This window comes from Scyliorhinus canicula, chromosome 19 (genome assembly GCF_902713615.1).
Source record: "Scyliorhinus canicula chromosome 19, sScyCan1.1, whole genome shotgun sequence".
In the NCBI taxonomy this organism is placed as follows: Eukaryota; Metazoa; Chordata; class Chondrichthyes; order Carcharhiniformes; family Scyliorhinidae; genus Scyliorhinus; species Scyliorhinus canicula.
The window spans coordinates 26,580,794-26,595,487 of NC_052164.1; the positions used below are offsets into that span (position 1 = coordinate 26,580,794).

General features: G+C 43.1%; 1 protein-coding gene across 1 annotated transcript in view; it reads left to right on the plus strand.

The window, feature by feature from the left end:
- Positions 1 to 14,694, plus strand: part of LOC119954216 (neurabin-2-like) — a 385,075-nt gene that overhangs the window by 113,661 nt on the left and 256,720 nt on the right. Inside the window, 1 exon segment of the mRNA XM_038779251.1 lies at positions 11,202 to 12,899. Coding sequence (XP_038635179.1) covers positions 11,322 to 12,899 — 1,578 coding nt within the window. The 5' untranslated portion in view covers positions 11,202 to 11,321.

The following is a 14,694-nucleotide window of genomic DNA, read 5'->3' on the forward strand; positions in this document are numbered from 1 at the left end:
TTCCTCAGGAAACTAAGGAAATTCGGCATGTCCACATTAACCCTTACCAACTTTTACAGATGCACTATAGAAAGCATCCTATCGGGCTGCATCACAGCCTGGTATGGCAACTGCTCGGCCCAGGACCGTAAGGAACTTCAGAGAGTCGTGAATACCGCCCAGTCCATCACACGAACCTGTCTCCCATCCATGGACTCCATCTACACCTCCTGCTGCCGGGGGAAAGCGGGCAGCATAATCAAGGATCCCTCCCACCCGGCTTACTCACTTTTCCAACTTCTTCCATCGGGCAAGAGATACAGAAGTATGAGAACACGCACGAACAGACTCAAAAACAGCTTCTTCCCCACTGTCACCAGACTCCTAAATGACCCTCTTATTGACTGACCTCATTAACACTACACCCTGTATGCTTCAATCCGATGCCAATGCTTATCTAGTTACATTGTATATCTTGTGTTGCCCTATTATGTATTCTCATGTATTTTCTTGTGTTTTCTTGAATTTTGTTTAATTCCCTTTTCTTCCATGTACTGAATGATCTGTGGAGCTGCTTGCAGAAAAATACTTTTCACTGTACCTCGGTACACGTGACAATAAACAAATCCAATCCAATCCAATCCAAACCACCTAACCTGCACATCTTTGGACTGTGGGAGGAAACCGGAGCACGCGGAGGAAACCCATGCACACAAGGGGAGAACGTGCAGACTCCGCACAGACAGTGACCCAAGCCGGGAATCGAACCTGGGACCCTGAAGCTGCAAAGTAACTGTGCTAACCACTGTGCTATCGTACTGCCACATTGTTTACTGTACGAGGATGAATGAAGACTCCAGATGTGGTGTGCTGAGGTCCAAGTGGGGCATGGGTGCCTCGATGATGGGCTTGGATGGTTGAATGAAGGAACTTGAGGCTGTTGGCCTTTTCCCTCTGGGTTGGTGACATTCTGCATTGTCTGGTGAAGTTAGGTGGGCTGGAGAAGTGATATGATTGTGCAGTTATTTAAATATGGCGGCTGGACCTTTGAACCTGCCAGCTGACGGCAGACAGATGTATCAGTTGCAGGTTCACCAGGTGACAGAGGGGGGATCTTGCCTGTTCATAATCAATCACGTTCCAAAGGCAGAATCTGGTGTGGGATCACACCATTCTGGCCAATGGAAAAAGCTCTGTTGCTGACAGATTCTGTCTTTGGAACGTGATTATGTATCTTCCAAAGTTATGGTGGGCGGGGCTCGGGGTGAGTAATGGTCAAGCTGCTCAGAACCTTCTGCAGGGGCTGCTATGTGTCTCACTCTATGAGTGCAAGGTCTTTTGATCATAAGCTTGAGCTACTGTTGTCCTGCTTAGCTGTCCTCCCTTGGTCACCTGAGTTCAGTTGTCCCAGCCCAGGCACTCTGGTCAAGCTGCTTGTCAGGAGATTGTTCTTTTTTAATGGAACTTTGGCCTCTTTCAGGGATTCTGGTTCAGTGTCCAGCTCTGGCGTGAGCACAACTCTGGTGTTCCAGTTACTGCTTTCGGTGCTCAGGACTTTCAAGGACTGCTAAACATCCCAGCCATTATGAATTGAAAGGACTATTTGAGGGGCATTATCTTAGCAGAACCTGGTTCCCCAGCTGGCAAGCTGGGTTATCAAAAGCAAATAGCCTTTGTAAAACTCTCTTTAACGTTGTCTGTGCTTGTTAGTGGCTCCTAAGAGATAACGAGGTATGAGTTTTCTCAAAACTGCAAAGTGGCTTTTTTTGTTCTGGGGTCATAGACAGTCATAGGTTCAGACAATTGAAGCAATTTTTTTCAGTCAAGATCCAGTTTTAATGTTTAGAAATAGCAATGAGGATATATATATATAATATATATTTTATCAAAATGTACAGATTGAGATCCAAGTCCATCACAGTACACAAGCTGCACTGCCTTATAACATTTGCTTTCCAAATGAATAACCAAAAAGGCGTGAAGTATATAATTTCCATGTTCTATATGCTCCATGGAAATTCTACAATGAATGAAACTCACCCATATACAAAAAAGAACATCCACCCTCCTATTCAAAATAGTGGACCTAGTGATTATTAATGGGCATGATTTGGTTATTTGTATCCATATTTATTTTGTTTAAGTTAAGGAAAAAAAGCACAGGTAAAGTGGAAGGATAATTTAAAAAAGTAATTTTACTGGCGAGATGATGGCATATACTGTCACTGGATTCATAATCCAGAGACCCAGGCCAATGTTGTGGGGACATGAGTTCAAATCCCACCACAGCAGATGATAGTATTCAAATTCAGTGAATTCAATCTGCAATATAAAGCTAGAACATAGAACATAGAACAGTACAGCACAGAACAGGCCCTTCGGCCCTCGATGTTGTGCCGAGCAATGATCACCCTACTCAAACGCACGTATCCACCCTATACCCGTAACCCAACAACCCCCCCCCCCTAACCTTACTTTTTAGGACACTACGGGTAATTTAGCATGGCCAATCCACCTAACCCGCACATCTTTGGACTGTGGGAGGAAACCGGAGCACCCGGAGGAAACCCACGCACACACGGGGAGGACGTGCAGACTCCACACAGACAGTGACCCAGCCGGGAATCGAACCTGGGACCCTGGAGCTGCGAAGCATTTATGCTAACCATGCTAGTCTCAGTAATTGTCCCCATGACAACTATCATTGATTGTTGTAAAAGCCCATCTGCTTCACTAATGTAGTTTAGGGAAGGAAATCTGCCATCCTTACCTGGTCAGGCCGACATGTGACTCCAGACCCACAGCAATGTTGTTGACTCTTGACTGCCCTTTGCAATGGTCTAGCAAGCCACTTAGTTCAAGGGCAATTAGAGATGGGCAGCAAATGTTGGACCAGCCAGCGTCACCCACAACTGATGAAATTTCAAAAAGGGTGTGCTAAATATATTTAAGACATCACAGTGTTTCTCAGCCAATTAGAATTCAGTTAGGGTGATACTACAGGTACACTGTAATTATATTCCTAAATTTGGGAAGAGGAAAATGCAGTCATCCTCATTGGGTCCTTCAATGATGACTTATTTCAGAACGAGTAAGTGTCAAAGTAAGGTCAGCGCTGATCTCAAAATTCCAAACCATTCTGAGAAATGTTGTATCTGTGAGAATACACTTACGGAATATTTCTGCAACAATGTTAGAAAAGAGCTGTGCAATCTTCACACCCTGATATACCGATGGGGAAAAAATCCATCAGCCAGATCTACCAACTATCTTTATTCAGTTTAGAATACCTTTTTTGGGGGGAAGAAGTAATTATCTCATCCAGACATTGCCTCTTGACATGTTAAAAAAGATGCACAAATGACTAAGGCTGGTCACCACCTTGATGTGACTGTCAAATGCAAAATGCTAGGCTTCCATTGGCTGTGAAGAGGAGGCTCATGTTGCATTCAATCCAATCAGGGGCCAACATTTTCTCTATGCCCTACTTCCAAAACGGAATGGGAGATTTGGGATGTCCGGGGGGGGGGGGAGTTCTTTTGTGATGGGTGCACATCAAGTCATGTCGATTATGACAAAAATCACAAATCGGAATGGAGCACAAGAGGAGGACAGAGACAGCAAGTCGCGCCTTTCAGCTGTTTAAAACCTTGCTAGCCTGGATTCAAAAATACACCCTCTTTTATGACCAGTCACAATTTAATTGTCTCAGCATTAGCCTGCCTTAAAAATGATATTTCCCCGGAGCTGCCGGGGCGGGGGGGGTGTCCAAATGGGGCATCGAAAGCAGATGACATGACCTTGCCACAGTAAAAAGGTTTCTTTTGAATGGATGGCAAAAAACAAAAACAAAATAATAATTTTACAAGACCGGAACTGAAAGCAAGAATCAACAAAATATTTGGTATATCCAATCCCTTTACTCGCTTGGGACAGGGTAAGGCGCAATTGGGGATAGGTTACAAGTCCACACACACACACACACAAAGACGGTATCAACATTAATGGTTTGTACACTTGGGTATTGTTTAGAAGCTCCGCCTGCAGCGTGACTGTGGATGGTTAAAGACGATGTGACATGTGTAGCTGGTGAAGCCCAGCGTTGCGGCACATCACAGAGGGGGAGACACACACACACAGCGCAACAAGGATACAGGGGAACTGCACACTGGATACAATGTAAGTCAGCCCGCCCCCGGTAGCCAAGCCGCAGTCGCTGAGTGAGAGGAGCAGCGAACGGGCTTTGTGTGTTTTTTTTTCTTAATCTTAATGGGTGAACGTTTCCTGTCTGTTAACGCTTTCCGGATCCGACGTTGACTGGCTGAAAACAAAAATGACAGTTATCAGGGAAATGGGGAAATAACGCGCGCAGGAAGCGCAACGTCGCCGGGCCTTTTGAGCAGTGGCTTTCCCCTGGATCCTAGTGCTGTTGGAATCCAGGCTCTCATTCCGAGCCACACTGCACTTTATATTTAACACACAGGCATTGGAAACATTGCTGCCTCAAATGAATAGGGCTATATAGGTACAATCTATATTCGTGTGCATTTTAAACACTGCTTATACCCCCTACATTGCAACAGTGACTATACACCAGATGTACTTCATTGGCTGTGAAACGCCTTTGGGACGTCCTGAGGTCCTGAGAGGCGCCATATAAATGCAAGTCTTTTTACGTGTAGATGCATGCCTTTTGTCTCAAGTATTCAATAATTCTGAAAAGTAGGAAGAGCTAAACGGGAAGAAATCAAAGTAGGAAGAAACTGACTCGGCAGAACTGGTTATTGCATATCTCTGTGAGTGTCTGTTAACATGAAAAAACCCCACACTGGAACGCAAAAACTCTTTTGCTCTTAATCTTTAGTACTTTGCTTCAAAATAGAGTAAGTAGAATGCATGTTAGCGAGAGTGGCTTACACAGAGTAAATCATTGAGGAATGACAATCCTGTAACTTCTGAATGCTGAAGCTAGTGACTTATTTTAAATAAATGAATACATCTGTGATGAATTTTAATAAATAAATTAGTAATTTATCAATCTCCCACCATGATGTTTGCCTATACAGTTGAGTGAAATGTATTGCCCCCCCCCCCCCCCCCCCCCCCACACACACACACACTTAGCTTAATACTGCACTCATTTTAATTTTTAAAACTGTTTCAGAGGCACTTTGTGGTACATATGCACTTGGAATCTATAGCTGTGGATCTAAGCACTTCTGGAATTCATTGGCTGATTGAGGATGGGAGTGAGATTCTGTCGTATTTTCTGTATCATATTGCCAGTAGTTATTTTACTCTTCTAATTTTTATGTCACTTTAATGCTAAAATAACAAAATTAATATAATAAAATAAATTATAATTACAATAGCTGCTAAAGAATGAGCACTTATTGCATATTTATGTGGTGTGATTGCTTCTTGCATGTAGCTTAGTGCATTCATAAGCCACCAGAATGAACCAACAACAGCAATTGGACAAATGGTGGGAACTAATTCTGAATTACTGAACTTATTCTCTATGTTATGGAAATGTAATTAAATATATTACTCTGAATAATCTGAACATGCCGTGAGCATTCTGCTTTTTAAATCATAGGAGATTGTTTATAAAGATGGAAGTAAGTTACTATAACTCTATTTAGATTCTAATTCAGGAGAAAATCTCAATGAGTTGATGGAATTCTCTTTGTTTCTTTTGTGGTTTTTCACTTTGGTTATGTCACGAATAGGAGGTTCAAAGTTATATTAGCATTATAACCCTTGAGTAGACTAGGCCTGCATTCCCCAGAATTTAGAAGAAGGAGAGGTGATCTAATTAAAATATCCATTGAACTCATTAAGGGCTTGTCCGGGTTAATGCCAGAATGATGTTTCCCCAGCTGGAGAGTTTAGAACTCGGGGTCTCATAATAAGGGGTTGGTCACTTAGGACTGAATCATAGAATCCATACAGTGATAAGGAGGCCATTCTGCACCGACCCTTCGAAAGGGCACCCTACCCATGTCCACTCACCCGTCCACCACACCCTATCCCTGTAACTCCATAATCATAATCTTTATTAGTGTCACAAGTAGGCTTACATTAATACTGCTATGAGGTTACTGTGAAAATCCCCTAGTCCCCACACTCCGGCGTCTGGGTACATGGAGGGAGAATTCATAGAATCATAGAATTTACAGTGCAGAAGGAGGCCATTCGGCCCATCGAGTCTGCACCCGGCTCTTGGAAAGAGAACTCTACATACGCCCACGCCTCCACACTATCCCCATAACCCAGTAATCCCAGGTAAACGTTTTGGACACGAACGTGTAATCTCTGCGCAGATAGTGACCCAAGTGAGACTGGAACCCGGGACCCTGGCGCAGCGAAGTAACAGTGCTAACCACTGTGCTACTGTGCTGCCCCCATAACCTAACCTACACATTCCTGGATACTAAGCAGCAATTTAGCACGGCCAAGCCACCTAACCTGCACCTCTTTGGACTGTGGGGAGAAACCGGAGCACCTGGAGAAAACCCACGTAGACACGGGGAGAAAGTACAAATTCCTAACAGATGGTGACCCAATGCCGGAATTGAACGCGGGTCCCTGGTGCTGTGAGGGGAAATCTGTTCCCTTAAAAGATTGTCAACTTTTGGAATTCTCTACCCCAGAGAGCTGTGGTTACTCAGTTGTTGAGTACATTCAAGGCAGAGTTTGATAGATTTTTGGATCCTGAAGGAATTAATCAATATGGAGCAGGCTAATCCAGCTGTTTGAAATATAAATGTGGTGAAATGTAATTTAAGAGATTAGACAGAACAAAAACTTTAAAAATACATCTCTTTGCAATTGAAATATCCCAAAGTGAATTACACATGTAAAACATAAAAGGAATGGTATATACTGTAATAATAAAGTTACTTTAAGTAATATTTTACTTGGTCAATAATTTCAAATCTTTTAAGAAGATTTCATTCTTGCCCAATCTAAGATTATTCTTATGGGTTAGAAATTCTGGTAAAGGTACATGACTAATTCATCTGCTCTGATGTTGTACATGCCGTGTCACCACCTTGTGTATATATTCTTCAGACATAATGCAATCTCCATATATTCTTTCTCTTATTTTTGTACATTGCTTTAATGTTACAGTTTACTATTTAGCTATAAAATATATGCCAATATGTTGGAAGCAAAGATGCACACTTGTTTGGAACATAGGGGTTTCTCTGTAAATGGACTAAGGAACTGGGAAATGCAAAACTGTGGCATTAAAAGTTCATAAGATGCAGGAGCAGAATTAGGCCATTCAGCCAGTCGAGTCTGCTTTGCCATTCGATCATGGCTGATCTCATCCAAGCCTCAACTCCACTGTCCTGCCCGTTCTCCATAACCCTTCAACCCATTACCAATTCAAAATCTGTCTATCTCCTCCTTTAAATTTGCTCAATGTCCAGCATCCACCCCACTTGGGGTAGCTAATTCCACAGATTCACAATTCTTTGGGAGAAGTCATTTTTCCTCTGTTTTAAACATGCTACCTCTTATCATAGAATTTACAGTGCAGAATACGTCACAAGAGTATGACCTCTCGTTCAGGAATGCCCCACAAGTGGAAGCATCCACACCACGTCTACTTCATCAATACCTTTTATCATCTTGTATACCTCAATTTGATTTCCCCTTATTCTTCTAAACTCTAGGGAGCACAGGCCTAAACTGCTTAATCTCTCTTCATATAACAAATCCCTCATCTCATCAACCTTGTGAACCTCCTCTGAACTGCCTCCAATGCCACTATATCTTTCCTCAAATAAGGGGATCAAAACAGTGGCATGGTGGCGTAATGGTTAGTACGACTGCCTCACGGTGCTGAGGACCCAGGTTCGATCCCGGCACCGGGTCACAGTCCGTGTGGAGTTTGCACATTCTGCGTGGGTCTCACCCCTGCAACCCAAAAAGATGTGCAGGGTAGGGCGATTGGCTACACTAAGTTTCCCTTAATTGGAAAAACATAATTGGATAATCTAATCTTACAAAATAAAATAAGAGGACCAGTACTGTGCACAATACTCCAGGTGTATAGTGCCTCCACTGATGGGTAGATGCAATTAGGGTTTGAGAAGCTCATGGAAATAGTTGAGAGACGTCTAGCTGACTGCATTCTCCAGATCCCTAGCCGCGTGACAAATCGACAATGGTTTCACGGTCACCATTAGACTTTTAATTCCAGATTTTTATTGAATTCAAATTTCACTGTCTGCAGTGGTGGGATTCGAAAATGGGTCCCCAGAGCATTACCCTGGGTTTCTGGTTTCTAGTCCAGTGACAATGCCACTATGCCATCGGCCCTCACCAATCCAAAGCATGTTATGTTTTGAGGCACGTAACTGGTCAGGTAAAGAAGTTCAGTAACTAATCAGAATTGCTTACTGGGTCAATCCAAATGGTAATTTTCCCAGGTGGGATAAATGATGAGAAAAGAATAAAATGCAGACATTGCAAGCTGTTGACGAATAAGAAAGTAGAAAAACCATAGCCCAATAAGCTGTATGAAAATTGTTATCAATAACATTTCTATCGTAAAAAATGGCCCTTGAGTATTAACTCTATTAGTCTTACCAGTTAAGCATTACCACATAATTCATTGTAATTTTGAACTTGCAAAGCTACTGGTCCTTATGTTGCATTTTTGGACAGGATTCTATCATAGATAAATTATAGCTTACTATACAGTCCTCTTCAGGAATCTTTAATTAAATAACCATTTTACTGTGGACTTTACAGATGGTACACAAAGATTTTATCTGTTTTCTGAAATGGTCCTTTGTAACTTTAGAGAGAATTTTAACTGCTTGGTAGACGTGTTATTAAACTAACCAAGTGTTTTGGAACTTTTCAAACAGCCTTCTATTTATATGTATAAGTAATGATTATTAGGTTTAAGATCACAAACTTTCTCCTTCAGAAAGTCAGAGTTCAAAGCTTTTTCTTGCTCTTATTACTATTCATTTGAGTTCCTCACGGTATAAAATTCCATCTGTGCACACAGTATATAAGTATTCATTAGAAATAAGTTATAAACATAAATGGCCTCCAAAGCTATATTTCACCTTTAATTTAAAGAAAATAGTGGGAAATTAAAACTCATATTTACTTGATTATTTAGTGCTGTTATTTAAAAATGTTTCTTCATAATCTTTATTGTCACAATTAGGCTTACATTAACACTGCAATGAAGTTACTGTGAAAAGCCCCTAGTCGCCTCATTCCGACGACTGTTCAGGTACATGGAGGGAGAATTCAGAATGTCCAAATTACCTAACAGCACGTCTTTCGAGATAGAACATAGAACATAGAACAGTACAGCACAGAACAGGCCCTCCGGCCCTCAATGTTGTGCCGAGCAATGATCACCCTACTCAAACCCACGTATCCACCCGATATCTGTAACCAAACAACCCCCCCCTTAACCTTACTTTTTAGGACACTACGGGCAATTTAGCATGGCCAATCCACCTAACCCGCACATCTTTGGACTGTGGGAGGAAACCGGAGCACCCGGAGGAAACCCACGCACACACGGGGAGGACGTGCAGACTCCACACAGACAGTGACCCAGCCGGGAATCGAACCTGGGACCCTGGAGCTGTGAAGCATTTATGCTAACCACCATGCTACCGTGCTGCCCGTTAATTTATAATTTATGATCAGTATCTATGAAAAGCATTTGTTTATATTATTCTCTTTATATGGCACGCAAGTTCACAGCAAGTTACTTTCCATTTAGTAGAGATTGCATGGATCATTATCATTAACACAAAATATTATATGTGGATATTTTCTCAATTTATTTCAGAATCTTAGATTTTTTTACTTTCTTTCCAGAAAGCCAAGGTTTCAACATAAATAAACCCATCTTCCTGCATGGTTTCAAATGCATTTTAATAAACTTGAAGTGGAATTACATTTTCATGACGCTACCAGATGTGCTGACATTTTCCAGAATTCCCTGTTCTTGTTTCTCTGGTGGCTCAGTGGTTAGCAGTGCCGCGCACAGCGCCAGGGACCCGGGTTCAATTCTGGCCTTGGGTGGCTATCTGTGTGGAGTTTCCATGTTCTCCCCGTGTCTGCGTGGGTTTCCTCCGGGTGCTCCGGTTTCTGCTCACCGTTCAAAGATGGGCAGCATGGTAGCACAGTGGGCAGCACTGTTGCCTCACAGGTCCAGGGTCCCAGGTTCAAATCCCGCCTTGGGTCACTGTCTGTAGAGTCTGCACGTTCTCTCCATGTCTGCGTAGCTTTCCTCCAGGTGCTCCGGTTTCCTCCCACATGTCCTGAAAGACATGCTATTAGATAATTTGGACATTCTGAATTCTCCTTCTGTGTACCCGAACAGGCGTTGGAATGTGGCAGCTAGGAGCTTTTCACAGTAACTTCTTTGCAGTGTTAACGTAAGCCTACTTGTGACAATAGGGGCTGGTTTAGCACAGTGTGCTAAACAGCTGGCTTGTAATGCAGAACAATGCCAGCAGCGTGGGTTCAATTCCCGTACCCGCCTCTCCGAACAGGCGCTAGAAAGTGGCGACTAGGGGCTTTTCACAGCAAATTGATTGAAGCCCACTTGTGACAATAAGCGATTATTATTATTATAAAGATTATTATTAGGTGAGGTCGATTGGTCATGATCAATTGCCCCTTAGTGTCCAAAGATGTGTAGGTTAGATGGGGATAGGGCCTCAGTAGTGCGCCCTTGCAGTGGGTCGGTGCAAATTTGATAGAATCACTACAGTGCAGAAGGAGCCCCATGATTTCCTGCATCCACAGTATTTTGCTTTTATTTAAATCTGGTTTGTGGAATTTTTAAATAAGATGGGGGAGGGGGGGGGGGGGTGGGTACAAGGAGAACCCAGCAAATCAGTGAAAATTTAAAATAAGAGAGAAGGAATGCAAGCACCATGAACATTCTTATGTGTGAAGAAGCCCTGAACGCTGTAAGTGCATCCGGCGGACGCTAGGACCCAGCGAGAGCCATTCAGTCCCAGTGTTGGTTGATAATGCAGAAGGATCAAGCGATCAGCCTTTCGCGATCCAAATGATGCAATCAAAGGATTAAATGTTTGCAATCCATCGGTCGGCTTGCATTATTTGATGCTTCATTCGGTGCTTCAGTCCCGGGATTTATTTTAGTCTTTGTTTTTTTACCCTCTCTTTCCCCCCCCCCCTTTTTTTTTGTGTAGATGGAGGACGATCAGCCTTCCTGAGGTCGACAGATTGCAACCATGAGCCTTATTCTGTAGCCAGTTCCTCGGCGCTCGGGAAAGAATGCAGCTCTGGAGAAGGGGAGCGCTGCATTAAACATGATGAAGACCGAGACATCAGCAGCATCAGCACCATCATCATCATCATCAGCAGCAGCATCCAGCCTGAGGAGTCCCTCTCCCCACCGCAATGCCTATGAAGCAGAGATCCAGTCCCTGCAGCAAAGCAGCAGCAGTGAGAGCAAGCCCACTGCCAATGGGGAGCAGAGAGCAGCCGAGGATGCAGAGGGCAGGAAGCAGAGCCGGGGCAAGAAGTATGGCTCCAATGTCCACAGGATCAAGAACATGTTCCTGCAGAAGATGGGCACCACCCCGAACGAGGCGACTGGCATCCCGGCCAAGGGCAAGGAGAGGTCCGTCCGCCTCTCCCTGCCCCGGGCCAGCAGCCTGAACGAGAACGTGGACCACAGCGCCCTCCTGAAGCTTGGCACCAGCGTCTCGGAGCGGGTGAGCCGCTTTGATACCAAGTCCGAGAGGCCGCTCTCCAAGCTGCAGGAGACCCGGAAGCTCTTTGAGAAGAACATACAGGAGAAGAACACTTCCAATCGGATCCTGCTGAAGAAGGAGAGGGCCGGGCTCAAGGACAGCAAGTTGGATGTGGTTGTCCGTTTCAACGGGAGCACTGAGTCACTGGACAGCCTGGAAACCGAGGCTATTTCCCCCACGGTCAGCCAACTAAGCGCCGTCTTCGAAAGCGGTGCCAATCAGCGAAAAAGCCTGGAGCGAGGGCCAAGGCAAGGAGCCTGTCCTCTCAGTTCCAAGCCGCTTTCTAGAAAGTCAAAATTAGTTCTTAAAAACCAGCAAGATGCACTTAAGACAGAAAGTGGGAGTAATAGTGACGGTGACTTCCCCCTTGATCAGCCCGGAGAGCCTGGTGAATTGAGGAAACAAGCTGAAGAACTACAGTCTGATAAGTCGCTGAGTGGCTCCCCATCTCGAAGCAACTTGGTCAGCAAGTTGGCATCGCTTGTGAAACACGGCGACAGCTTGAAAGAAACGAGACCGACATCGTGTGCACAAAGGTCACAAAATACTGAGGAGGTCAGAATAATTAGGCCCATGGAGGTGGAAAACGCTGTAGAGTCGGACCAGGAATCTGGGCCTACAGATGATGGAAAAGAGAATCCAGAACTTACTCTTCAGGACTCTGAATTTGGCAGTGGTCAGCAACAGGAAGATGCTGCTTTAGAGACTTGTGAGGCCAAATCACTTGAGACTGAAGCACAGCTCCATGATGTGAATTCAGAAAATGGAGATCTTCTCAAAGACTCTTTGGATCATTTTCAGTCCCCGCCTTTGGAATCCACAGAGGGGATTATGCACCAAATAGAGGGGTCCTTGTCATCTAAAGCAGATTCCTTTGAAGAGGGGGAGCAGGCTAAAAATGACCTCGATCTGTACGATCATTGCAAAAAAAATGAAGATGTTTCTGAGGCAGATATGGTGGATATTAGCGCCTTTAGTGGGGTGGGTGATGAATCTGAAGGAAGTTGTCTGGATGATGATGAGGACGATGCATTTGAACCGGAAAGTGGCTACTCGGAGATCACTGGATTATCTGAAGAAGAGGAACCCATGCCGCATCGAAAGATTCGCTTTAGCACCGCATCAATTAAAGTAAGTCCATATAAAAAGGAATTTGTCCAGTCATTGGAAATGCCCACTAAACATTTTTGTAAAACATATATTTTACAGATAATTTAACATATGTTATAGTTTGTGACATATAATCTTAACTATTTGGTGAACAAAAGGGCTGTTAATGGTTTTCGTATCTGGAATTAATATTAACAATTCTGCATCTTTGAAACATGGAATCCGTCATTGATAATATTATATGTTCTTTGTTACTGTAAGATAATTACATCAGATCAGACACCTTAGGAGATGATAAGTGGTTTTAATCAACTTCAGTAGAATGCAGCTTCAAGTAGCTTTACCAACTTGATAATCTTAATTATTTTTATAACTCCCTCGTAACTGACTGGTATGGATTTATAGTCACTTTTTAATGATATGGCAGTCTTAATTGTATTTCACAGCAGTAGGTGGACACTTTACAAACTTACCAATAATTCTAAAAGGCTGCTAACTTCAGACACAATGTCAGCTGGAATTTAGTAATTGAAATCAGTGGTGTTTCTGTGGGTAGGTAGGATTGGTTTGACTGCACTTGCACATCTTAACTGGCTCTGTTAATATATTATATGTTGAAAGATGAACATGAAGTATCTAAGTAAAAATGAAGTTCATTCATATAGTAAATATGCTAACCCATATACTTATGCACAAATACTTTACCTATTAATCCGGTGCAATGGTCATTCATGTTGCATGTACATTGGAGTCTACTACTGCAAATTAAGTGAAATTGTTCTATATCGGAACGTGGCATTACCTGTAATTAGGACTTGAATGATGAATGAAACATGGAGTTAATTGACATTTTTTCTTCCGTTAGAAGAGGGGGTGGCTTTAGAAATGTAAATATTCCAAATTAATTGACAATAAAATAAAACCAGGTGAATTTAAAAATACATAAAAGGCTTTAGAATTCATGAACACTTCTGTTATGACTTGGTTATTGTGAGATTACCAGTGATTTGAAATTTGTGCACTAGCCGTTTTCTGACTTATAAGTTGTCAACTAAGAACTGTTGAATATTTGAATTTTTGACATTTGTCCCTTTCCCCACCTTTATCACTCCGAATCGGTCCAGTAATTGGTTACCACGGAACTTCCTGTCTACAACAGGAAGCAGCATGATCGGACTTCCTGTGTAATTAGTGTCAAATGTAGTAGAAAATGGAGTTTAATTTAAAGACTACTTCGATATTAGTAACCCTGCCTAGTCAGGAAATCTACAAAATAACCAAGTGTTTGTTGACTTTTTCGAGATAATGCCCAATATTTTGGAATTTTATTGACATTTAAATTCACTGAAGTTGTTGCTCTTTAGCTGCACCCTTAATAATAATCTTTCATTAGTGCCACAAGAAGCTTACATTAACACTGCAATGAGGTTACTGTGACAATCCCCCAGTCGGCACACTCTGGCGCCTGTGCGGGTACACTGAGGGAGAATTCAGAATATCCGATTCACCTAACAAGCGCGTCTTTCAGGGACTAGTTTTCTTAGTGAATGTTATGACGTGATGGAAGGCTCGTTACTGGTAGGGATAGTTGACCTATCCAAAGTGGACGGCATGGTTAGCACAGTGGTTAGCACTGTTGTTTCACAGGGTCTGGGTCCCGGGTTTGATTCCTACTTGGATCACTGCCTGTGCGGAGTCTGCATGTTCTCCATGTGTCTGCGTGGGTTTCCTCCGGGTGCGGGAATCCGGTTTCCTCTACAAGTCCCGAAAGACGTGCTAGTTAAGTGAACTGGACATTCTGCACTCTCCCTCAGTG